Source organism: Vigna angularis, chromosome 1, assembly GCF_016808095.1.
Source record: "Vigna angularis cultivar LongXiaoDou No.4 chromosome 1, ASM1680809v1, whole genome shotgun sequence".
Taxonomy (NCBI): Eukaryota; Viridiplantae; Streptophyta; class Magnoliopsida; order Fabales; family Fabaceae; genus Vigna; species Vigna angularis.
Genome location: NC_068970.1, coordinates 29,983,515 through 30,010,752, shown reverse-complemented (window position 1 = coordinate 30,010,752; position 27,238 = coordinate 29,983,515). Strand labels below are relative to the sequence as shown.

General features: G+C 33.4%; 3 protein-coding genes across 3 annotated transcripts; 1 reads left to right on the top strand and 2 right to left on the bottom strand.

The window, feature by feature from the left end:
* Positions 1-291: 291 nt before the first annotated feature.
* Positions 292-3,966, top strand: LOC108327641 (protein argonaute 2). The gene is made up of 3 exons (XM_017561329.2): positions 292-886; positions 990-2,145; positions 2,280-3,966. Exons 1-3 carry the CDS (start codon positions 451-453, stop codon positions 3,700-3,702), a joined length of 3,015 nt encoding a protein of 1,004 aa, XP_017416818.2. The 5' UTR covers positions 292-450; the 3' UTR covers positions 3,703-3,966.
* Positions 3,967-9,462: 5,496 nt separating this feature from the next.
* On the bottom strand, positions 9,463-10,524 carry LOC108331206 (probable glutathione S-transferase). The gene is made up of 2 exons (XM_017565856.2): positions 10,057-10,524; positions 9,463-9,986 (listed from the first exon to the last, which is right to left on the bottom strand). The coding sequence occupies exons 1-2, from the start codon at positions 10,375-10,377 to the stop codon at positions 9,648-9,650; spliced, it is 660 nt and encodes a 219-aa protein (XP_017421345.1). The 5' UTR covers positions 10,378-10,524; the 3' UTR covers positions 9,463-9,647.
* Positions 10,525-20,861: 10,337 nt separating this feature from the next.
* Positions 20,862-23,018, bottom strand: LOC108337293 (uncharacterized). The gene is made up of 3 exons (XM_017573789.2): positions 22,729-23,018; positions 22,406-22,594; positions 20,862-21,163 (listed from the first exon to the last, which is right to left on the bottom strand). The coding sequence occupies exons 1-3, from the start codon at positions 22,957-22,959 to the stop codon at positions 21,080-21,082; spliced, it is 504 nt and encodes a 167-aa protein (XP_017429278.1). The 5' UTR covers positions 22,960-23,018; the 3' UTR covers positions 20,862-21,079.
* Between the last annotated feature and the right edge of the window lie 4,220 nt (positions 23,019-27,238).

Genomic DNA, 27,238 nt, shown 5'->3' with positions numbered 1-27,238 from the left:
ATGAATTCAAAATATTAGAGATATTTATTAAATTTTAGTAGTTGATTGAATAAATAAGAAAGTAATACTCTAAACATGCAAGTGGATTTGATGATTTACACAACTAAAGAGTTAATTTAAACCATTGACCAACAATTGAATTTCATCTTATTCCACATCAAGGGTATCGAGATATCAGTCAAAATAAACTAAAACGGGAGAATGGAGTTTGTTTAACCAATGACGACAAAGGGTATATCAGACAAACCTCTTTAACTCCGCCTCCTTCTCTCACCTTTTTACTATATCGTACAAACTTCCCTTTGATATGTCCGCTATCAAACTTAAGGTCATTTTTGTAATTTCGTTTACCTTTCTATAAATACCCCTTGCAGTTACTGCGTTCGTTAGCGTTTTACTTCATTTGACTTTGTTCAGTCAGTTTTTTCGCTCCCGATTTCTCCAATTCCAATGGAAAGAGGCAGAGGCAGTTACGGTGGCCGTAGCAGTTACCGCGGCCGTGGCAGTTACCACGGTCGTGACAGTTACCACGGTCGTGACAGTGGCACTTACCACGGCCGTGAGAGTGGCAGTTATGGTATCGGTGAGGGCAATGCTGGGTACTACACTTCTGATGGTCGATACGGCAATACTGGTCGTAGCAGTTACGGCGGACGTGACAGTTACGGTGGCCGTAGAGGAAGGTTCTACCAACGTCCCCAGTTAAGTGGTGGCAATGAAGGCAGGTCTCCTTCCCAACCACAGCCAAAAGAACAGTGGCAACGGAAGTTAAATCCTTCTTCTTCTTCCCGTGGGGAATCTTCAGAACCACATGCTTCTCAACCTCGACCTGAAACTGAAACTGAAACTGGAATTGAAACTAACAAACTGACAATTCAAAATCCAGGTATTGAGCGCGCCTTTCTTGCTATATTTATAGCTTAAAAAATGCATCAATCTTTATAATAAATGATAGTAAGAATTCAATTTATATTTTCAATTTGTTACAGACGTCGGATCTTTGAGGATATCAGAGGAAAAAGCAGAGAGCATCAGACCAATGCGTAGGCCTGACAAAGGGGGAAAAATGGCAGCTAAGAGAAACACCCTTGAGGTGAATTATTTCCTTGTTCAGTTTGATGAAAAGAGAGTAATATTCCACTACAATGTGGATGTGAAGGCCAAGGCTCCATCCATGAACAACCGGCCTCAGAAGATTTCCAAGTTTCTTCTGTCGTCGATTCGGGATAAGCTGTTCTCCGATCACGCGTTCCCGACTTCGGCGTACGACGGCGACAAGAGCATATTCAGCTCGGAGCGCTTGAAGGAAGGAACCTTCGATGTGGAGGTGGTGAAAGGTGGGGAAGCAAGAATGCTTTGGTATTCGGTCACTCTTACACTTGTGAAGGACCTTGAACTCCGCAAGTTGAGAGATTACTTGAGTGGAAAGGTTCTTGGAACTCCTGCAGATGTTTTACAGGGCTTGAATTTGGTGGCGAAGGAGAATCCCAGTAAGCAGTGTGATACGGTTGGGTGCTGCTTCTTCCCCAAGGATCATCCCATAAGTCCGGAAGACTCTAAAGGGATAATTGCAACTGGAGGGTTTCAGCAGAGTCTTAAAACCAGTTCTCAGGGCTTGTCCTTGTGCGTCGACTTTTCCGTTCTGTCGTATTTTGGGGAGGAGAAACCGGTGTTGAAGTTTCTGCACGAACAGATTGAGAATTTCGATTTGAGGATGTTTCCCAAGTTCAAGAAAAAAGTTGAGGATTTACTTGTCGGGTTGAAAGTTAATGTAACCCACCGGAAGACGAAGCAGAAATACACTATCACAAAGTTGACACCCATGGTTACGAGCAAGATCAGATTCCCTGTGTTGGACAGTGAGGGGCGGAATCCAGCAGGGGAATGTAGTCTGATTGATTACTTTTGCAGGAAGCATAAGGTGGAGATTCAACACACGGAAATTCCTGCCTTGGATTTTGGAGGCAACAAGATGAATTATGTTCCAATGGAGTTGTGCGTCTTGATCAAGGATCAAAGATGCCCCAAAGAGAACTTACTGAATACAGATGCTGGCAATGTGTTGAGAAGAATGTCACTGGCTACTGCAGGAGAAAGGCGAAGAAAAATATGCACTATAGTGGAATCAGAGGAAGGACCGTGTGGGTAAGTGAATTTGAACCGGGTTAGTAATTGTTGCAATGAATTTAGCATTTGCAAAAATTGCAAATCATTTGTGTTGACAGTTTCTTTTCCTGAATTTGTTGGAAACAAAGGCCTGACAGAATCTGTTTTGACAGAGGTGGTGTTATGGAGAGTTTTGGCATGCGTGTGGACACTTCCATGACAAAAGTGACAGGACGCGTAATTCAGCCCCCAGAATTGAAGATAGCTAATCGAAAGGGTGGGATTATTAGAATGACACTGGAAGTGGGGAAACCTCAGTGGAGTCTGAAGGGAGGATCAATGGTGGAAGGCAAGCCGTTAAAGTGTTGGGGCATTATTTATTTTTCTGATTCCAAGTGCCAATTTAAAAGCGAACAGTTCATTAACAATCTTCGTAAGAAGTGCGGATTACTCGGCATTAGAATGGAGAAGCCAGCTTGTTCTCAAGAATTTCCTATGTCGACTCTTCGCAAATACGATTCGCTGTGTGAGGTACTTCAAAAAATTGATTACCAGGTTCAAAAGGAACGTGAACAACGGCTGCAGATTCTTCTTTGTGTGATGGCCGATAAAGATTCAGGTTACAAGAGCCTAAAGTTGATCGCCGAGACCAAGGTTGGGGTGGTGACACAATGCTGCTTACGTTGTCACGCTAATGATTCGAAGGATCACTTCCTTACAAATCTTGCCCTCAAGATGAATGCAAAAATTGGAGGAAGTAATGTAGAGCTCATGAATAAGCTACCAAACTTTGACGGCGAAGGTCATGTTATGTTCATAGGAGCTGATGTTAATCATCCACCTTCCAGGGACACCAACAGTCCATCAATTGCTGCTGTAGTTGCCACTGTTAATTGGCCTGCTGCAAATCGCTATGCTGCACGTGTTTGTGCTCAAGGTCACCGGGTTGAAAAAATTTTGAATTTTGGAAGAAGTTGCCTTGAACTAGTTTCTTATTACAATAAGCTGAACAACGTGTGGCCAGAAAAAATTGTTATCTTTCGAGATGGCGTGAGCGAAAGTCAATTTAACATGGTTCTGACGGAAGAGCTGCAAGATTTGAAATCAGTGTTTGGTGACTCAAATCACTCGCCAACCATCACTCTTATTGTTGCACAAAAGCGACATCAAACTCGATTTTTTGTGAAGGGTAAAAGTTTCAATGTGCTACCCGGAACAGTTATAGACACAGAGGTGGTACATCCTTATGAATTTGACTTCTACCTTTTTAGTCACAAAGGGATATCGGGTACAAGCAAGCCCACTCATTATCATGTGTTATGGGATGAACACAAATTTACATCTGATGATTTGCAGAAACTTATATACGAAATGTGCTTTACCTTTGCAAAGTGCACTGGACCAGTATCTTTGGTTCCTCCAGTGTACTATGCTGATCTAGCTGCATACAGAGGCCGGGTATACTATGAAGCAATCAATGAAGCCAAATCTGATCGCTCTGCCACTACTGGATCTTCTTCCTCAGTTTCTGCTTTAAATGATGAAGGCTGTTACAAGTTGCACCCTGACGTCGAAAACCTTATGTTCTTCATTTGAATGCCTTCCATTTGCTCTTTAGCTCAACTCTGCTCTCTTTCCATTGGGACAAACCGCTTCCAATAGGTTAGTTTGTGCGTGAATCTAACGGCTCAATTCAAACTATCATGTTCTCTCTTTGTTACACTACTTGTAATTGTGTCATGTTTCTCTTGTTTTACTCTAAAACACACTTATACAATAAAAAATAAAATAAAAAGGAATAATATCAAATCAATCTAAAATATTTGTTTTTGTCGTATCATTTCTCTAAATAAAAGGTATCAGCGGGTTTGATTTAGTCTCTCTCAAATCTCCCTTTTCTTTGATACGGTTGGTAATTTGGAATGTATAGTTTTATCTGGATATCTATTATATTTGATGTATTATTATGGTCGTTTTTACTCTCCTAAAAAGCTGAGCCATTAATAACAGGACATAATTAAGAAAGCCTTAAAGTATTAGAGGCATACCTCGACCATGGCTCCAGCCCGTATTTTGGAATTTTGTTTTTCTAACACTATCATCAATGCTTATTATTTTATTTTATTTTAGCTTTTAGAGTTACTATTTATATCATTCTTATTATTATGTGTTATACAAATTTTTGTATTTTATTTCTTTAGATGAAAACAATTTGAATTAGGCTCAGTTAACTGGAATGTGTATCATTGATATATGAAATCTTTCAATTGAGAAGATTCATCGAGCCGAGACAAAGAGAAAAAAAAGTCTATCTATTTTTTCAGTTATTCAATTAAATCAATTATTTGTTATTTGAGACAAAGAGAAAAAAGGTCTATCTATTTTTTTAGTTATTCAATTAAATGAATGATTTGTTATTGGAGCAGCTAGCAACAATTATCTTATATGAGAAAATTCATATTTTTCTCAATAATGTCTTTGTGATTTGATCCAATAGCGCTTGGTTGGATAGGAACAAATTTGATAAATATTGATAACTCTCACATAAAATACTAGAAGAGAAAAATCCTTTAGATGATGAACTATTGATTCTAAGCCATCTTTGGCAATGCATCAACAATTCAAAATGTTTTTCTTGCGTATTCTTGATAAACCAGTGTTTATATATAGATATAGGAAAATATGTTTGGGAAGTAAGAAGTTCCCTTGACATCTCTTGAGAAGAAAATGTTCTTAATTGACCATTATACATTGCTAACATCATAAAATAGAATCAATAGTTCATCTATTCCGAATCAAATGTTCTTGAGTAACTGGTTGAGTTGATAACATAGCTAACATAGTGATAAATCCCGCTAATAAAAGGAGTCTTATGCAGAGTCCATCTATTCCGAATCTCAAGAAAAAGTCAAAAAAATGGATCCATTTATAATTTTCTGTCAATTGGATTAATGGATAATCCAATTCGAAACGATAACAAAATGAATAATAATACTTTGACACGATTTTTTATTTAGATACTCAAATGACACGCTATGATTTTCACTAATATTACAAATTACTGACATGGTACCGTGTCAAATTAATGGATTTGACACGTTGGCATGTCAAGGTAATGATATTCTAACAAAATACATAGGTTATTAGAAGAAAATTTATGAAACATGTACAATAAATATATGGGATTTATATTTATTGGAATAATAGTCTTCCATTAGATTAGAATTGGATCGAGGAACTAAATTGAATTGATATTTTTATTTTTTAATTAATTAAAAATAATTGTTTTAAAAAACTAATTATAAACTAGTTAATTAATTATATTAGTAAATAAATATATAAATTAATTTTTAAAAAGTAGAAATATTTTAAATAAATGTTTAAAAATAAATATAAATAAATAAATACATAAAATATTTATGAAAAGTATATGTAAATAGTTATAAATATTTTAAAAAATTATCTATAAATAAATTTTTAGATAAATAGATTTAAAAATTAGATAAATAAATATTTAGAAAGATGTGTATTTTAAAGAAATTTAAATTAGCAAAAGTTTTAAAGGAAAATTTTGTGAAAGAAAATGAATTTTTGTAAGAAAGTAATGAAATATATGTTATATAATTCAATTTATTTAGTACTGAAAAATATATTACTTTTTTAAAAATAGTATATGAATTTAGAGAAATAAAAATGTGAATAACTAAATATATTAAAATATTTTAACGAAATATAAACTGTATTTTAAGGTACACATATTTTAAAATACATTTTGAGAATTTTTTTTATGCACAAATGATTTCATTTGGAATAATATTACTAAGTGCAAAAAATAATTTTTATAATGACTATTTATACGGATTATAATTCACTAAGTATAACAGTAAATAAGATAATACCTTTTACAACGACTATAATTATAATAGGTATAAAAGGTGAGCATGATGATATTCTTGTAATAAAAAAGAAAACTTGTTATACTAGTTATAATTATAATCAGTATAGAAAGTGGACGTAGTGATATTTTTGTAATAAATAGGTTTAATCATTCGTCAGGTCCTTATTTGGGGCAAGAATCTCAAATTGGTCATTTTCTTTTTCGGCATCTCAAGTGGGTCCTTATTTTGTAAAAATTGCAACAATTACACCCCTACCGTTAAATTGGACCCAACGTCGTTAATTTTCCATTGACGTGACATGGTGATGTATATTTTCAAATGACGTGGACTTCATTATTTGGTTTACATGATTTGGACGTGTCTATTTTATTTTATTTTTAAAAAAACAAACTGGAAAGAATGAATTAAACATCAGGAATGCTTCTTGTAACCACCCAGAACCAGAGGTGTAATTGTTGCAATTTTCACAAAATAAGGACCCAATTGAGATGTCGAAAAAGAAAACGACCAATTTGAGATTCTCACTCCAAATAGGGACCTCACGAATGATTAAACCTAATTATAACCGTTATAAAACGTTGTCGCGGTGTCATTTTTTTAATAAACAAGAAAAAAAATTCTATATTGGTTTTAATTATAACTTGTATAGAAAATGATTTTCATAGTGATTTTCTACTTGCAGTCCAAAATAGCCAAGGCCCGCAAATGAATCAAGACACTAGAAACTAGATATGCCATGTTTGACCGTCATTCGCCCTTGGCGTCATCGAAACTATTTGAATTTGAAACCTTTATGGTCTGGTTTTTGCTTTTTCCAGTGACGCATGCGGTGGTGCTCATGGTTGCTCGTGGTTCCAAATTTGCAATGAAGAGAGACATGATTTGCAGCTACATGTGGTTTTGCATCTTAGAAGTCCGATCTGCATTGCGATGGATATGCGATTTTGAGTCGCCATGGTTTGTGCAATCTACAAAAGGGATTCTCATGTTTATTAGCGCATGATGGAAGTTCAACAATAGTGTTTCGCAATGGCAGATCTTTATAATTTCCTTCTCCGACGAGGCAATAAGAAGGTCCAACAATCTATGTCATGGTGGTGGTTGCCAACAGTGGTGTATGACCTTGTTGCCAACAATGATGTATGACCTTGTTGCCAACTTTAAGTTGTGAATTGTTCATCAAATCAGTAAAGTGGAATGACCTTGTTGCCAATAGCAACATAAATGATTAGTACGATGAGGAATCAATGATGAAAATCAGGATGTTGCAACTGAGCATGAAGAATTGGTGAATGAGAACGCCGTGAGGAAGGAGGAGATCAAGAAACTGGTGACAAATCTCGACAGTTTACAAAGCAACAACTGGTGAATAGAGAGAAGATTGAGAAGATGCAGTGAGAGGTTATGGAATCATGAAAAGCATCAAATGTGGCTGAGGTTATTGCAACGAGGGTAGTGGATCTACAACCGGATGTGGTAGGGCTACAACACAATATGATATCAAAGATCAACCATTTCATCATGCAACACACAAAGATAGTGTGGATCAAGCTTGAGGAGTAATGAGTGAGGAAATCGAAGGCGATATGTTGATGTCCAAATGTTGATCTAATTTCTAATAAGTGCATTGGATTCAGTTATAGCACAATAGGGTCGTATGCACAAAGATTTGATTGGTTAAAGTAGAGGAAATTTGAAATGGAATAGTGGTTGGGTCTAACATATTCAAAATAGAAAGTGTTTAATGATTAATGTAAATGATGCTGATAAAAGTGTTGGGATTGAAATTTGTTTTAATCTTCTTCTACTCTAATGGTATTGATTCGTTATATGACAAGGTCATTACTTAGTGTTCTTGGAAGTGCTAAGGTACTAAATAAATTCCTTGACTTTAGAATCTAAGATTATCAAACTCAGTGCGATTGCTTAGTCCCTAGTTGAATGACTACTTGCATTGAGAACATGAGTCTATATTCAACTAAAGCAGTTAGATATATTACTAGCATCTGACAACACTAGTTGATCTAATTAATTTTAACTTAAACTAGATTTCCAACTCAATTCAAGCTAATGAAATAAGATCAAGTCATCAAGCTAGTAAATGCAAATCAAATCACTAAACTAAAACAAGCACTTAAACATATATAAATTAAATACTAGTATAGAGAATAAGAGAAGTTGCATTTAATCCCAACACAAAAGAGTCTAATTACTCATGATAACAAATTTGAATACAAAGATTTAGAGTTGTTGTCCCTCTCCCATATCTCTCCTAATTTTCTATTACAAAAGTCTCTAAATAGTGTACAGGGAAAAGCTAAAATTTGCATACTAAAAATAGAACATGACTATGTCTTTATAAGAAAAGACAACACAACTCTAGCTCCATGATGATCAACTTCTAAGGTTTTATCCCTCTTAGGGTTTTCTTCTAACTTTGTCTCTCGGATTTGTCTCTCAAAACTTCATAAATGCATGTTTATTAGCATCTTTTTCTTCCTCCCCTCCTCGTTTCAAAAACAATTTTCCTAGAAGTTGTTCATCTTTTAAGTATTCCTTTTCTTCTTCTCTCATTTTCATGTATTTCTCACCTTTCTCTTTCAGAATCCCTTTTTGTATTACTTACCTTCTTCTTTCATTCCTTAAAGTTTGTGTTTTTATTTGCCACCTTCTTCTTTGACGGATTAAAGTTTGAGTTTTTTTTTTGTCCTTTTTCTTTCACCAGTTAAAGGTTGGATTTTTTTTTTCTTTATGCTACCTTTATTATGTCGGTTTAAATTTGAAGATAAATTTAAGGAAATGAATTTAAGAGGGAAAAAAAGTGAAAGTAGGATTGTTTGGATTAAGAAAATTATAATAAGAAATAAAGAAATTTGAAATGAGAGTTTACGAAAATTAGTAAATGATGTTATAGATTAAAAAATAATCTAATTAATAAAAATGAAATTTATTATTATTATTGATATTAAAAACTAACTTTATTTAAAAATAAAATTATTACACTTTCTTTTATGTCGAAGAGAAAGTTAAAAGTAGGACTAAAGTTTTTGATTTTGGTGTTTTTGTTTTCTTTTTCTTTTGATTAGTTTCTGCCTAAATAGAGAATCAGCGCATTTCCAGCGGCTAAAAAAAACTAAATAAAAGTAACCTTTATTATATTGTCAACGTGTTATGGCATTTTTTTAAAATTTAAACAAACTGATTTTATATAAAAATATCAGAAAATATTTTTTATAAAACTTTTAATTTATTCTATTTATTTTTATTAAAGGTTTTAAATATGAGTCCTTCGAAACCTTCTTTTTGCAAAAGAATTAAGAAATAATTTATTTTCCATAAAATATTATTTCTTGCACCTTTTAACTATCACATTGTCGGAGCAGTATGTTTTCATTTGTAAAAAGGTGATGCCTACAAATGCTAAAAACAATATTCTGTTGACATGGCTAATGAAAGTAAAATTAATATATCAGTAATATTATTTAAAAAGAAAATAATAAATATATTAATATTGTTAAGGGAAGCAACAAAACAGAGAACCAACACAAAAGAGGCAATACCCTAACAATGGCAGGTGTTTCTGATGAATAGTTGGAAGAAAAACATTAGGAATTTATTACGAATCCGACCTCTGAAATTGTTCTATTTCTTTGAAGAAGCTTTGAAGAAAGCAAACAACTGATCTCTGGGAGGCAGGCCCTCATTGATGACAGGGTGATTCACAAACTCTTGGCTCCATTTATATAACTTGGGAAATTTCTCAAGAGTAAGCAATTTCAACCCTGCAATTTCCTGCAATATTTCAACCCAATATCCAATGAAATTGGCAGCAATATCTACCAATCCTATGCTCTCTCCACCAAAGAACCTCTTCTCCTTCAGTGCTTCCTGCAGGATCTCCAAAGCTTCCATGGCTTCCGTCGTTGTTTTATCTCGCCCCTTCTCATCACTCCAGCATGCATTCCATATTGCAGGCAAAATCTAAAAAAATAAAATTGAATGATGAGTTTTGAAATTGAAGATAGTGTTAGAAATATAAGGTAAATCATACCTTGTCATCTAAGGTCTTAGCCCAGAAACGTGCCAAGGCTCTCTCGTAAGGGTGTTGAGGCAAAAGGGGGTTATTATTCCAAGTCTCATCGATGTATTCAACAATAAGAAGCGACTCAGCTAGAGGGTTTCCGTTGTGGACGAGAACAGGAACCTTCTTGTGAACAGGGTTGTATTTGAGTAGGTCATGGCTCTTGTTGGCGAGATCTTCCTCGGAGTATTCGTAGGTTACTCCCTTCAGCTTCAGAGCGAGCTCAACCCTGTTGCTAAATGGGCTCGCCCACTTCCCCAATACCTTCACTTCCGAGCTCCCTGAACCCATTGCTAATGCACAAAATTTAACTCTGCAACAAAGTACGGTTTTATAGGTAGGGTTTCCACAGAGCACAGAGATTCCTCAAGTTGGAATTTGGTTTCGTTTTGGTCAACTTCGGGGGACTGGGGTTTGGTGGAGCTAGTGGTAGGTGGTTTCCTCCAATCTCATGTATTTCATATTATATTAAGCTTTCGGTATTTTTCCATTCAATTAAGAACCGGATGACAAAACAATCCTTACTCACTAATATTTATGATTAAAATTTCAAATGGAATATTTTTACACCTGCAAAATATACTAATATTTAATTACTCACTTGTTTATGAAATCAATTTAATATTTAATTTACATATATACGTTAATTCATTCTATCTATTAATAATTATTAATAAATTTTATTTGAGTTTGTATTTTAAATTCAAGGGATTATAATAAAAATTATATTATTGAATGATATATTAATAATGAAATAGTTATTTAAACTTTTATTTCATATATATGTTTATTTTTTAATTAGATCTATAAAATTGAAAGTTATCTTGTAAGACATTAATTTTTTAAAATATATTTTTTGACACAATTTATTTTAAATTTTATTTTAGAAAGATCAAATTAATTTTTTCTCATCAAAATTTATTTATTAAGGATTTAGTTATAAATTAATATATTTTAATTTTTAAAAAATAATGTATAAATATTTGTAGATAGTTTTAAATATCCACATATAAAAAAAAACCATAAATATCTTTTTACGGATATCAAAGAAATAAGAAATCAATAGTTTTAGATGAATTGTGTATTATATATTATTTAAATCACTAATAATTTATCGCAATATAAATTGTATTTTAAAGTACACATATTTTAAAATACATTTAGCTAATATATATTTTTTTCGCAACTTATTTCATTTGGAACATTACTACTTTTTAAAATAATTTCTTTCATTTATATATATATATATATATATATATATATATATATATATATATATATATATATATATATTTATATATATTAAATTTATATTTTTGTTAAAAGATTAAGGTTTAAACTTTGGAACAATCCTCATAGAGGAATCTCAATTAGGTCCTTTTGTTTAAAATGGTCTCAACTAGGTCCTAAACTTTATAAAATTGTAACAATTAAGCGTTTTTCGTTAAGTGGTCAAAAACGGCGTCAAGAGATGCTAACGTGTTGTACATGATGTGGATGTTTTTATTACATGGAGTTAGTATTTAAATTAAGATGGTGTATTAGTTTTTGACATGACGTTATGTAATTGGTCAACGTAGTTAAAAAATAAATTAAGGATTTTGTTCAGTTGAGATTAGAGATTTGTGAACTGAATAAAGTTTAGAGAAATAGGAATTTCGAAAGAGGGATTTTGTGCAGTTGAGATTAGGGATTTCGAATTTGAACACGAGACGAACACCGTGAAGAGATTTGAACGTGAATCGGAGAGAAGACGAACGCGAGAGAAATTGGAAATTTCAAGGGTTGCCCAACAACATTGAATAGTGTTGCACGAAGAATCATCACCAAACCAGAAATCACAAACGCGAGAGAACCCTAAACCACGCTAGCCTTCGAAATCAGAAAATTTTCTACCGTTAGCACCGTTCAAGTTCCTCATCGCGGCATCTTCATCTTCGTCCAACCTTGCGCCACCACGAAGATTATCGTGAAGCCTCCTCGCGTGTTCATCTTCCACCTCCAGCAGATTGAACTCATCTTCATCATGCCATCAACTACGACAAAACCCAGAACGCCAATCTCGCAACCTCCATGCAGGAACAACGCGAAATCCCACGCAATGCGAGCTTCTCCCTCGTCCTCCACCATTTTCACGACTTAATCAGACCTACAATAAAACCCATGGACCTGAAACTACAATCTCCATCGTGCTTGAAAACCCTAACTCGCTTAATCTTCCATGGGAACTTAAGCCAATATAGAGAACACGGATTGCGAGTCTTCATCCTCGCGCAACCATTATGAACCCATCAACCTGCAAACAAATCATCAAACCCAATCACAACCATTGAAAACAAAACCAATAGAAATGCGAAATTGTCTTCCTTAATTGTCTCCCAAAATAGGGAGATTCTGGAAATTTCAAGGGTTTCTCAACAACATTGAAGAGATCTAAAAAACCTGAGAAAGAGGTTTTGTATGAGATCTAGAATTACCAAAGCTATTTGTTCCTCTTTACTTTCATTTTTTTTTCTTTTCTTTTACTTTACTAAATTCCACGTCATAGTTTAAATTATATTTCCTCGTAATAAGGCAGAAGTCCTATGCTGATCAGAGGCGAAGACCTTTGGAGTTTGCAGTTGGGGATCATGTTTTCCTTAGAGTGACTGCTACTACTGGTGTGGGAAGAGCTATTCGCTCTAGGAAGTTATCTCATAGGTTCATTGGTCCTTATCAATCTTGAGGCGTGTAAGGTCAATTGCTTATGAGATAGTCATGCAACCCCAACTGGTGAATCTTCATTCAGTATTCCATGTCTCACTCTAAAATACCGTCTATCTCTCTAAAACACTATTCTCTTAACCTCTCTACCATATCTCTAACATTTCTCACTCTTGGATCATCTGTTCGACGATTAGGAGATGTGTAGGCGATCCTTGCGTCGAGGGCTACCTATCTGACCGGTCAGTTGGTTGATTTGAGCAAGTAAGTGTTAAACCCCTTTTCCTCGGTATTTAGGGTTCTTGACCATGTAAACTATTTTTGTTTTTCATGAATCAAGAATCTCTCTTCCTTAATTCTTAGCTCAATTTAAGTTCTAAGGTTGTCTCCAATCACTAATTGGTGATTTGTAAGAAATTCTAAAGGTTCCTTGTAGTGGAAGAAATTGTCGGGGTTTTCTAGAGTTATGCAGATTTTATAGAGGTAAGGGAAGTTAGAATTTTGTTCTAATTAGTGATTATGTTGAGAGAAACGTTATATTTATGTGTTGTGATGGAATATTTGAAAATGTATGTACTTGGTTATATGAAAATGTGAAGAATTTAATGATGTTTTGTTTTGATGATGAAACTGGATGAATTGGATAGGTATAATTGGATTGATTATGTGTTTTGAAGTATTTTGAATGTTAAATCTGGTTAGATAGCAAGAATTCTATTATGGAATTGGTAAGAGGGGTTGATGTTGATTTTAAGTGAAGTTTTAGTGTTTTTGGGTGAATGAGAGTTGTTGCATAGTGAAATTTTGAGTTTGTGGTTATGTGCATAAAGGGTCAGATTCTAAGGTTTGGGTAAGTCATTTATGACTTATTGAAGTCATTAAATTGTTCAAAAGTGAGTTATAAGTGGTAGAAGTCAATTTGGGTTTCTAAGTTGAGATTTTGTAAGCTTTTGGTTGAAATCTTGGAGTCACTTGTTTAGAATGAGTTTAGGATGTTTTAGACACATTTGGTAAAGTACAATTAAGTATATAACACCATCTAGGAGGATTAGAAGTTGGAGAAAATATTTGCAATTGGTCAATTTGCACTAGTACAATAAAGAGAAAAGGCACCGGTTAGATTTGGTTATAGGCATCAGTTCTACAACCGAGGCGTATGTAAGCGAGGTAAAAAGGCCAAGCTTTATGACTCGGTTACAGACCCGAAATAAAACGAGATAGAAATATGCCTCGGTTCTTAGATAACCGAGACAGTAGGCGTGTTTTTTTTTTATTTGTTCAGATCTAGGACTGAGTTCATCATGCCAAACAGAACCAAGATTTCCCAGCTAAAGAATCTAAAACAATCAAAAGAAAACCATACAGGAATCAAACAAGAAACAAGACAGAATATTACAACAATGTTAAACCATTGACATAAACAAGTTTGAACAGAGTTTGACAAGGTTCTCTGTTTTTGTTTAGAGAAGCAGCAATTCGAGGAACAACATCCATATAAACAACCAATGTCAAAATTACAACCCACAAAACCAAAGTGATAATAGCAACATCTAAAACTAATGAGAAGAAACTCAGAAACAGAGATGAAGCAGCACCTCCCACCAATGACCAAGAAGGAGTATAGAAGAAACTCAGAAACAGAGATGAAGCAGCACCTCTGATCCAAACCAGAGAAACCCACTTGCTTGTGTCTTCAAATATTAGAAAAGATGCTGCAGAGAAAGCCACAACCATTGCATTTGTGATGAAGAAGACAACGAACCAGTCATTTTTCTTGCCACCTAGAACCGTCAGAGCAGCTGCAAACGCTACTGTCTAGAGCGGCAGCGACATTCGAAGGGGTGAGAGGGTAACGACGACTCGCGGTGAGGAGTTTGACCACAAGCGCCGCGGCGGAGACGACAGAGGGCTCGCCGATCTGGAGCGGCTTGGCGATCTGGAGCGGCGGATCTGGATCTGGAGCGGCTTGGCCCTTTTCTATTTCCGACGGAGGCCGCAGTGGCGGAAGCAGCAACGGCGAAGGCAGTAGTGGCAGAGGCAGCAATTCTGAAGGCAGCACCGGCGGAGGCTACAACGACGGCAAAAGAGTGGAGTCGTTGGAGGAAGCACCGTAGGCAGCGGCGGCGAGGCGGGGCACCAATGGGCCGAGCACTGGCACGCGGAGAGCAAGAGGAAGGAGAAGCACGCTACGCAGAGGAGAAATAGGAGAGCAAATGAAGGAGAAGCGCGGAAATAGGTTAAGTCTGAATAAAGTGGAAAGGTATAGGCATCGGTTGCCTGGCCACCCGAGGCAATAAGGCCTGTTTTCTGAACTGGGTAGTGGTATATGCCTCGTGTCTTGAATTAACCGGTGCAATATCACTATTCTACCTCGGGTCTTAGATTAACTTATGTATATAACTTTATACGTTTCAGTTTTCACATAACCGAAGCATATATAGCGAATTAAAAACCACATTTTTTACTAGTGTTGGTGCAGGTTGCATAATTCTACAGTTTGGTGATGTAGAATTATGCAGACTCGATGAGCGAGTAGAGTCACTCAGCGAGTGGCTGCAAGGTTTGACACATTGTCTCTGCTCTCGCCTAGCGAGATGTGTCACTGAGCGAGAGGTTGAGGTCTAAGAGCATTGTGATTTTTGTTCGCACAACGAGATGTGTCGCTGAGCGAGAGGTTGAGGTCTAGGAGCACTGTTATTTATATTTGCACAGTGAGTTGGGTCGCTGAACGAGAGGTTTGGAGTTTGGGAACACTATTTGTGGATTCGCAGAGCGAGCTAGGTCGCTCAACGAGCAGGCTCTTTGGTCGCTTAGCGAGTCTGGTCGCTCAGCGAATAGTCTTGTACCTCTTCTTCTAATGTTTATATTTGAGTTAATATTAATTTTGAGTTATTTGATGATTTGTTTAAATGGTGTGAAATTATTTATGGTGTTATAGGATTTTTGATAATATGTGTGGTGATTCAATTGTGGAAGTATGCACGATCAAGTTGGTTTCAAATGGTTTCAAGGTTAGTAATATGGGTTCCACGGGAGGACTCCTTCGGTATGCTTTAAGTGTTTTAGAATGAATATAGGGAGCTCAGTATTAGGGGTTATCCTAATACTGTAATGATCTTTCATTCTCAAATAGAGAGGATTGATACATGTGGTGAGAGTAGTAGGAGGTCTTAGTGTAGGCACTACCAGGAGGCCTACTGCGCGATAACAGACTAACCTTGTGTATGTGGTAGGGTAAAACCCATTGGTAATGGCTTTGCAAAGCAGTAGAGGCTACCACAAGTGCACAACCCACCATAGCTCGGTATTCATTCTAAGTCCGGACGGTCGGTTTAGGTCTTTGTATATTAAGATTGTTGGATTGATATCTATATGAATGATTCTTGTATGATTTATTTTACATGATCTATAACTTGTTTTGAAATCTAGTTTACCCTTTTTCTTGTTGTTTGTGTTTGCTATTCTACTTCTTTAGTTTGACTTGGCGATGATCATCCTGTGGGTATCAACAGAAGGCGATGAGATATCTGTGGAGCAGGCATTAGATGGTGGAGCAGCTGATGTGTAGTCTCCTTATACTGTGTTAATGTATATAGTTTTGTTAAAACTAGTTTGTAAATAAAGTGACTTTTATAGTTATTTTGGGATGATTGTAAAACTTATTTTATTTCCTACCTGTCTTAATTGTTCTTGTTAATATTGGACTTGTGATAACTCTTTGATATAATGCTATACTATATTTTTGGGATGTTACAATATACATGGATAAAGTTAAGCAAATCATGTATAGAATTCCTAATAGAATTTGTTTAACTTCTGATGTTTTGACTGTAATTACTTTTGAGGGATATATTTGCCTAACTGCACACTTTGTTGATGAAAACTGGAAATTGACAAGTAAGATTCTTCACTTTTATCGAATGAAACCACCATGCACAAATGTTGAACTAGATAGTGTTATGTTTGATTGCCTAAAGCAATGAGGTATTGATAAGAAAATTTTCTCAATTATCCTGGATAATGCTTCTACTAATAATAATTTGCAAGACATTCTACAAAGTCATATTTGCGTTCATAGAAATTTATTATGTAATGGTGAGTTTTTTCATGTATGATGTTGTGCTCACACTTATAATTTGATAACCCAAGATGGCTTAAAGGTGATTGAGAAAACACTTCATAGTATTAGAGAGAATATTAAGTATGTTAAGTCATCCCATGGAAGAACTCTCAAATTCAAAGAATATGTTAGTGATGTTGGCATTAATATAAGCATTGGTTTTGAGATTAAATGTGACTACAAGATGGAATTCAACCTATTTAATGCTTGAAAATGCAATCAAATATAAGAAAGCTTTTGAAATTATCAAAGTAAGGAATGGAATAGGGTAGAGAAAATATGTAAATTCGTAGAACAATTTTATGAGATTATAAACATGATATTTGGTTCATCTTATCCCACTTGAAACTTGTATTTTATATAAATTTGGAAAATTCAACTTACCATTGAAGAGAATTTGTTGAATGAAGATGTCACCTTAAAGGAAATGGCTTGGAATATGAAACATAAGTTTCAAAAGTATTGGAAGGAGTATAGTATTGGGTTAGCTTTTGAAGCTATTCTTGACCCACAACTAAAGGTTGATTTTATAACGTATTGTTATAAAAAATTGGATCATCTGACCTAAGCAGAGAAAACAAAGAAAGTGTTAGAGAAGTTCAAGAGTTTATTTAAAGAATAAGTAAAGAACTTGTCTTTCCCTAGTGTTTCTCTTTCCCAATCACCTAATGTTCCCCTCTTGATGTCTCAATCCAATACCGAAGGGAAAAAGTTGAAGAGATCAATGATTATTTCAGTAAACATTTTATACCTAGTGTTCATTGTTTACATTCTTTTCTAGTTCCTTTTTTATGATTAATATGTAATGCATTGTAAGATTTTAAAATGTATTAGAATGAATCAAAATATATCATTGGCAAGAACGACATAGATGTTTATTTAGATGAACCAACAATAGATGATGATGAAAACAGTGAAGATTTTAATGTGCTCAAATATTGGAAGACTAATGAGAAAAAAATTGTTATATTGTTTATAATGGCTCGAGATGTGTTTAGTATTCGTATTACTATAGTGGTATTAGAGTCAGCTTTTAGCAAAGGTCAACATGTGCTTTCGAAATATAGAAACTCCATTTGTCCTAAGCATGTAGAAATGTTGATTAGTACTCAAAATTGGCTATATGGATTTTTTGAAAATCCTAACGGTAAGTTTATGTGTCATTATTTTTAAAATTAATTTACATTTAGTTATTAACTCTAGACTAATTATGTGATTGTATTTCAATTGGTTGTGATAGAAGACATCATTAAAGATATACTTATCCATGATGAATATTCATTGATGGGTCTAAACTTTTTGAAAATGTTGAAAGTCTCCAATGATACTTCTTCATTCAGGTTTTGTTATACAATTTATGTAATTTTATATTAATTTCCATGTAACATGGATTTCTAGGTTACTATATCCTTCTATTGGTTGAATTTCATGTTTTGAATCATTTGCACATGTTAGGCCTCGTGCTGCTTTGTTTTGAACACAACTACCGACTTTGGACTTGCAAAATGGGCATCAACTTCATCATCACACATAAGGTTGCTATCAATTCTCTTTCTATTGAGTCTAAACAAGGGGCCCATGAATTTATGACAGAAATTGATTTGATATCAAATATAGGACATCCTAATGGAATTGATTGACTGTTGTATTGAGGGTAGTACTTAGATACTGGTTTATGAGTTTATGGAGAAAAATGGCCTTTCCAGCTCTTTGCTTGGTAAATACTAGTACAATTTAAATATATATTTGAATATGATTCTTATATAAGGTTTTAGTGATTTCCATGTTTGATTTGGTTACAAGAAATTAAGGGTTTGATAGTTTCCATGCTGTATGATACTGCTTAAATCAACTATCGAGGAGTTATTTATGAATTGGTTAAGGAGAACATTTTTACAAGTTCAAAAAGTAAATCTGTTGCTCTGGATTGGCCGAAGAAGGCTGCAATTTTTCGTGACACAACTTCTAGTCTACATTTTTTTCACAAAGAGGCTCAACTAAACATTGTTCATAAGGATGTCAAGGCCATGTAACTTTTTTTATAAATGGATGTTATGGTTAGACTATATTTCTTTAGTTTTTCAAGTTTTTGATGAGTTTCCATATTTGTAGTTAGACTATAAATGTCTTATTTCCAGATTTTTAGTTTATTATTATATTTTTCTCATTTTTAAAAGAAATATCCATAGATTGACTCTAATTTATAAGATTTTATGAATGTTTGATCTTATAAACTTTTTTAATTAAGAATTTTTTTGACCATTAGGCTTTTTTGACCCAATCTACATATGTTAGGGCCAAGTCCTAAGAGTAGAACTAATTTGATAGGCCTATCAATGAAAAATGAATGGATAAAGAAGAAATGTAAGAAGAGGAGGTGAAGGGTGTGACTATGTCGCCTAATGAGGGAAGAGCATGTAAAATGGGTTTTTACATTAGTCAAAGATCAAAGGTCAATTTTGGTATTTTATAAAATTTTGGAATGCAGGAAAAAACAGGAAAGGAAGACACCCCATGATTTAAATAATTGACAAATATTAAATTCTAGGGTAATCTGATAAAATGTGAATCTGATTTCCACATCAATATATAGTTTTGTAGAATTCGTATTTCAATATCCGATAATATTTTGCTTATTTGTATACAATGTAGTTTAATATAGATTGTCATAAAATAATAATAAAATCATAAGTAGATTTTTAATTGCAATTTTATATACATTATGAACTATTTATAATAATAATAAAATCAATGGATGAGTGAATTTTTTAAATGCAGCATAACTTTCAAAATTTTTAATTCAATATTTATTAAATTTTAATGATTTATTTAGTCTTTGAATTTTTAAATTTTTTAATTGAATTAATAGTATTAGTTTTTGAATCTTTTTATACAAAAATTATTGACCTTGGCTTTCTAAATTTTTAATTCAATATTTATTAAATTTTAAAGGCAATCAATTATAAAGGCTTAAACATGGATTTCGAAATTTTTAATTTAATATTTAAGAATTTTTAATGATTTATTAAGTCTTTCAAACTATAAAATATTTTAATTGATTTTATAAATGATTTATTAAGTTTTATTTTTTTTTACATTCATAATTCATTACGATAGTATTACAAATAAAAAATTTTAAATTTTATAAAATTAAAAAACAAAAAAAATATTAAATATTTACAAACGAAATTATTTAATTCAAAATAAATATAATTAATTCAAATATTTATATAAATAAATAATTAATTAAAATAAAACAAATTAATTAAAATAACAACGAAAAAATTATAAAACAAATAAAACATAAAATATATCAAAACAATAAAATTTAATGAAATTATAAATAATTAATAAATTAAAATAAATATATCTAAATATTTATTTATATATCATTTTTCTAAATGTTTACATCTATTTATATACAATATTTTTCAAAACTTATTTTATTTATTTATTTATATCTATTTTCACAAATTTCTTTAAAATATATGTATTTAGAAAAACAATTTATCTAATTTTTATTGTCTAATTTAATAAATATTACACTACTAATTTTAATATCTTAGGCATCACCATTATGAGTTACTTAATGTATTATCAAAGAAGTTTACCCTCAATTTTGCTCCCATAAAAAAATGTAAAACCTCAAGATATTTTTGAAATAGTACCATGAAATAAAGTGGGGAAATGAAACTTATATTTAAGTCCGCCAAACATAACTTTTTTTGCTTAGTACGCTATAACAAATATAAAAAGTTGGTCACTTTTATATCAAGAAACTATTATTAATTGAGTAATTTGTCAGTAATATACAAAAACAACCAAGTAATACATTATTTCTGAATGAGACCGGTATCTACAACTACATGTTTAGGTACTTTTCGGATCAAAGTTTCTGCTATGATGAGCGTATACAGCAATTATCTTGTATATTTTTGGTACATAAAACATGTTCAGCCAAAGATACAACAAAATATGAGCCATTCTGTAATTCATGTTTGCCTAAAAAGAGCAATTTTCCTTGGTGAAGATATGGGTAACAGTTGCAAAATTATTCGATGCCATCTCATCGCTGAGATCAAGACAACAAATAGTACTGGAAATTTTTATACTAAGCATTAAAATTAAAAAGCAAAGGGTAATTTGAGGTTAATAGGAGGACTAGTTACATTACTTAGAACCATGCTTAGCATAGTCTTCTACTCTGTGAAGAGCATCCATGAGAACATCAGTTGTCCAATCCTTTACATCCTCCTGTGCACAGCATGTGAAAATTTCAGTCACTCAGGGTGTTTGGATTAGGTTCATGGTGAGAAATTATCAATTAATTTTGCATGGTGAAGGAAGGTAAGACAACAAATACTTCTCTCTTTCAGGACGATAGGATAGAGTTGATTTTTGTGCTATCTAAACACATTGTAAATTTAAATGTTTCCTAACTCCAATGCAAGTACTTGTGCTGATTCTTAAAGTTAAGCAACTTTAAAATATCATTAGAACAAATGAGTTCTTAAAGACATTGCGTATGTAAACTCCAATACAACTAACAACATTACTTAGCATTAAAAAAACAATTTTTCAAGTCAAAATGAAAATATATCATGAGTAGAGAGATATAAGAGGACTTACTAAAAAGAAAAATCTTACTACTACTAAAACCAACTTAAAAACTCAGGTTCAATTCCACCATTCGAATGAAAATTGTAAGAGTGTGTTTTCAAAACCATTCAACCTCCATTGAATGCGAATCCAACAATTTCTCTTATGATCTGTTTAGTTCTGAAAAAAAATAGAGGAAATAAGCTGAGAAATAAAACTGAATGTTTAGTTGTTTGGTTGAGAAAAGAAATAGCTGAAATATATACAGAAAATGTTTTCAAAATTGTGTAATTTGATAATAAATAGGGAGATAAGGAGATAAATAAGAAAAAGTAGAGTCAGTCCAACAATATTACAGGTACCGTATGTTTTCCAATTTACTATGGTAATTTGCATTTTATTGAATGCATTGCATATTACTAAGGTGAAACTCTACCAAACAAACCAACAAAATTAACGACCTCTCTCTTTTCTTTTCCTTCCTCCCTACCGGAGAAAAACCCTTTGCCATGTTTAGTTTCTTAGAAAATGAGAATTCAGTGTTGAAAACACAAAAACAAAAAGATTTTCAGCACGCATATCTCTCTTTTTCAAGAAACTAAACATGTATGGGAGAAATTGTTGGATTCGGAAGTTGAATAGTTTTGCAAACACACTCTAAGTTTTCAATTTTTGCATTGAAAATGCCCATCAACAAATGCCTAAATCATGTGCGATGAAGGATATTTCATAGATTATGTAGACCAATCTACCAAAAGTCTAGAGAAGTTAATTTCAACCATAGTTATATAGCTATCTATTCAAGATCAGTTTTTTTCGAGAAAGCATATTCTCATCGAATGGACAGCCTACACACATATAAAGAAAGTAAAGAATATGTAAGGTGAGAGTGATTACCATGCGCAATGGTTCTCCGGTTCTTATTCTGGAATTAGGGCGCGAAAAAGTGGACTCAAACGGGGTTCTGGGCCTGATTTCTCGGAACTTCTCCCACTCCTCTCGGGTTACCATTCTAACGGTGCCTTGACCTTCAGGAGCATTCTTTATTTTACGCTCCAACAGCTCTTGGGACTTAGATTCATCATACTGTCATCGATTACATCCATTAGTCAGAACGTCATTTCATCGAACACGTGATGTGCATCAAGATCAATCACCGTAACCCTCACATTGATATACTTGTTAGTTTATATTGTGGAGTTGGGAGGTGACATACGTACCATCATGAGGAGTTTGGCGAGTAGAGCGATTCCGACGGCGGCGACGACCATGGGAATGGTGGCGGTGTCGAGGTAAGACAGGGATTCGGGAACTGTAACGATAAACTGGTCCTTGCTCTTGGGTTGCCTCATCTTCCTTTTCTTCTCCAATTCCAACGCTCTTCTCTTCAATGCTTCTGTGGGCACATCACCACGAAGAGTGTGCAATAATCTACACTTCAATGCGTTCATCCTTGGTTACCTTTCATCCAACACAAGGAAGGGGATCCCTCTGTGCCGATTCATCATGTCTTCACTATCCCTTTACTATTATATATAGTATTAATAAACATTTCTTTTATATAATTAAAATTTATAATAAAAGTATTTAAATATGCTGATTGTATTTAAAAGTTACGATAAATATTTTTATACTTTATTTTTTAATTCTCATTTGAAAAATAACTCTATAAGACATTTTGTCTTTTTGTATCATCATTCACTGTTTTGAATGTTCATATAATAGAATAATGTTATTGGTGCAGAAAAGTTTATTGATTTTATACTAATAAATAATACTTATTTAAAAATTTATCAATTATCTTTAGGGATATTTCTCTGGAAAGAAAAGTTAATCTTTTACCTTTTATATACAGAACCCGGCTTGTCTCAGTTGCACTTTACTGTTTGGTTTATGGTTGAAATTCGAAAAATTTATTAGAATTGGATCTTTAGGATATGTTCCTTTTAGAGGTTGTATTTGAAAAGAAAGAAGTGGATAAATATGAGAGAATTTGTAACATTGAAAATGAATTTATAAGTAAAATTTATAAAAATTAGTGTAATATAAAAATTAGTGTGAGATTTCACCACTATGACAAATAAAAAATTTAATTAGTAGAAATTAATGATAACTAAAATACTCTTAATAGTAAAAATAATAGAAAATAATAATTGTTAATAATATATGAAATTGTAAAACAATTAATAAGGAGAAAAAAATAAAAATTAATTTTTAAAATGTAAAAAATGGCATTTATGTACAGTAAAATAATTATTTTTAAAATATGATATTTTGTGAATATAATTTAATGTCAAGTAGTATGATTTCTTTTTATTGAAGTGAAATTGAATATTCATAATGAAACAAATAATTAACCAAAATTATACTATTACATGACATAAAAAATGTTTGAACATAATAAGGTACAACTATATTTATCATAGTTTATGAAGTTCCGTCGGTTAGGTATGTAAGGAATTTATTCAAACGATATTGTTCTAACATTTCTATTAGACCTCTTGTATGAGATGAATGTGAAAACAGAAACTCAAAACACCGTCTGAATAAGTTATCGTCTTGAATGTTCATAATCCTTAATAAGTTATCAATTTCTTATGAAGTATGATTAGATGAATGAGTTGTGGTTGTTAGCAACACATTTTGATGCTCCATGACTTGTAGTTGTCATTGAACAATAACACACCGTCTTCTTTTAGTATTTGTTTTTTCCAATTCATCAATTATTCGAGAATCCATCTAATTTGTAGTTCATTAAGGTGACATTCACATTAAATAAAAGTATGACAATTGTTGCAAAAACATAGAAAATTGAAGTTGAGCTAATGTAACAAATGAAAGACATAAGTTAATGTAATATAATAAAGGAAGTTCATAATGTCATGTAGTATAATCATAGAATATTATAGAACTTAATCATCTAAATGGTGCATAATTAAGTTAACATTATAATTGATGTTAGTGAATTGTCGGATTCATGTCCAAGAATAAGTTGATCAAGTTATCTTAAATTGCTAAACTTGTCCGTGCATTGGTTTCATATCCTACATTCTATGTTACCAACATCATAATGTAATAAATAAGTTCAATTAACATTTTAAAACCTTCATAGGTCCAATTAACATAAACTTTATAATTAAGTCATGTATAATACATTCAAATACACTTATTACTTCATTCATATTTTGATTAAAAAAGTATAGGACATACCTCTTGAAGACTTAACAAGCTTTCAATCAAGACTCAACCAAGATTTTGCAAAACACAACCACAGAAATTCACACCAAAAGAGACAAAACCTCCAATGCAATGCCCTATGAGAACTTGTATAATGCAATTACATGCCTCCATCATTCACTCCTATATATATGAAATTCTATCTCAACTACATCTACCACGAAATAGTATAAATGATCTAGCAATAAAATTGTTCAGCTACGTAGGCTTGAAAGTAGAGCATTGCCATTCATTTTACTAAAAAAGAAAAATATTTTGAAAACAATAATAGGTAAATCTTTTACCACTTCAAACCAGCTAATTTCTTCAAAAAACCAAGATGAATCATTCATGGAATCAGACTATCTCAAAACACTTTGCAATTTAGGATACAGTTAGTACCTCATCCTATGCAAATATACCTTCCATAGTTATCAGAAATTATGTTCAAATTCTTAATGGCTAATTTCAAATGTGAATTTTGGAAGAAAAGACTCAGGATAACAAACTAAAGTTGCTAACAATGTTATATGAAAGAATGCTTCAAGAAAAGACTTAGGATAATTTTGTTAAACATCAACTACCTCGAACCAACTATAGAGAATGCTTCAAGCTGAGATGAACCTCTACCACCTTGGCTCTCCTTCACAGATGCACCACAAATGCACCACACACTAGGAACTATACCCACATAAAGCACCTAAACAACCTGCTTCGCACACCTCCACCACCTTTAGAAGCCACTCTCCTCCTTCCTAACACATGTAAGACCAAAAAGTTGTTCGCAAGGCTTCTATTTCAACGCACAACACCAACACACTCCTTCATGGTTACATGACGAAGGTCCACCACCTTCACAATGAGTTCCCCTTCCCAAAAGCACCACCACTTTCATGTATAACCAAAGCCACCTTCTCTTTCGTAACACCTGCAACATAAACAAAGGGTTAGGGGTGCTGCCATTACAATGACCTCCATGGACTCCCACTACTGTATAGACTCTCGGGCTGATCCATGGACTTTCGGATGGATCTCTCTGCATCCTCGTCCAACTTTGTCATGGATCAAAGTACCCTACATGTGCAATACGAAGCTTGGAACCAAATCCGCGCCTTGGTGGAATCGAATATATATAGCAGCATCGAGAAGAAAATACAACATCATGTTCATTTGTTCTATGGAGTGAAACTGAATACGGTTAAGGTGGAACCAAATACATGGCGTGAAGAACTGAATACATGGTCTTCTTCAACCTCCTTCAAGCTCTCTTCTTCATCTTATTTACTTTAAGCTCTTTGCTCTTCATCTTCATCTTCAATATGGTAGCCATCAACCTCGACGCATCAACTATAGACCAACCTCCATTCTTGGTCTTTATCTTCAACCAACATGCGTCCAAGCTGCAAAAGAAGAAAACCTTCACAAAAAAGTTACTAACCTGATGTGAGCTCTGTCTTCACTACAGTCAACACACAAGATTTCAGCACAAACACTCGCACAACACACTACACCAATGAGATGAGCTCCTTCTGCCTCAAAGTTAATACATGAACCACTCAAAGTTAATAATACACAAACCAACCAAATACCAACCACATTGGGTTATTAATGGGTCTTCGTTGGTCGAACGTTTTCAAATTCAATTGCTCACAGTGTATTGGGAGGAATCTTTCTTGTGTTATGCTGGTCGTGTCAAGTAAAGTTTAGGGAATCGAATCTTTGCATAAGCCAGAGCTAGGACACACGAAAGTAAAGTTACTCGTGACTTCACTATGTATCAAAGTGTACCAAAAGATAAAGCACTGCAACATGATATGCACTGTGATATGCATGAAACTGTGTTCATTATTTATTATTAACCATGATGCAAGTTGGCCTCTTCACCACCATCCTTAGTCACTACATCACGAAGCTGCTTCTCCACCACATTTGTTCGTCTTCACCATTCCATTGTGAGAAATCCTACCTCTACATCTTTGTTTTAATTTCTTCTTGTGCTTGGTTTGGGTTCTAGCAGATGCATTGGTGTAAGAGAATAGAACACATTTTTCAATCAAATCGACGATCAGGTAGTCTCACACTGTATTCGCTATGCATAGGAGCTACGTCGTCGTTGTCTTCGCACACGTTGAAGGGGGAGGCTACATCAGAGATGCCTTGGACATGAGTGATGGGAACGAGACAAATAAAGAAGGAGGAAAACATTTCAAATGTGTAAAATATTTTATATAGTAGTTGTTGGTTTAACCGATATAAAAGGTGGTATATCTAAAATTAGTATAAAAAACCTTTTTTGACTGATATAGAAAGTCTTTTCTACAGTAGTTTAGTTTTTTTCTGCCTTATATAAGAAGGTATTTCACACTTATTAAAAATAATAATAATAGTAATAATAATAAACGAGTTAATGGACAAAAAATGGTATATTAAATGCTTTTACACTGTTTTTTTATTTCATTTTTGTTTTATACTTCGAAGATACTAAATAGAGTATTGGAATACGCAATAGTATAC

Coding starts and splice junctions, on each gene's coding strand:
- LOC108337293 (XM_017573789.2), bottom strand. CDS start 22,959: ATGAACGCATTGAAGTGTAGATTATTGCACACTCTTCGTGGTGATGTG. Junction 22,595..22,728: donor TCGCCAAACTCCTCATGATG/GTACGTATGTCA, acceptor AATCGATGACAG/TATGATGAATCTAAGTCCCA. Junction 21,164..22,405: donor CCGGAGAACCATTGCGCATG/GTAATCACTCTC, acceptor TGCTGTGCACAG/GAGGATGTAAAGGATTGGAC.
- LOC108331206 (XM_017565856.2), bottom strand. CDS start 10,377: ATGGGTTCAGGGAGCTCGGAAGTGAAGGTATTGGGGAAGTGGGCGAGC. Junction 9,987..10,056: donor CTAAGACCTTAGATGACAAG/GTATGATTTACC, acceptor TTATTTTTTTAG/ATTTTGCCTGCAATATGGAA.
- LOC108327641 (XM_017561329.2), top strand. CDS start 451: ATGGAAAGAGGCAGAGGCAGTTACGGTGGCCGTAGCAGTTACCGCGGC. Junction 887..989: donor ACTGACAATTCAAAATCCAG/GTATTGAGCGCG, acceptor AATTTGTTACAG/ACGTCGGATCTTTGAGGATA. Junction 2,146..2,279: donor TCAGAGGAAGGACCGTGTGG/GTAAGTGAATTT, acceptor CTGTTTTGACAG/AGGTGGTGTTATGGAGAGTT.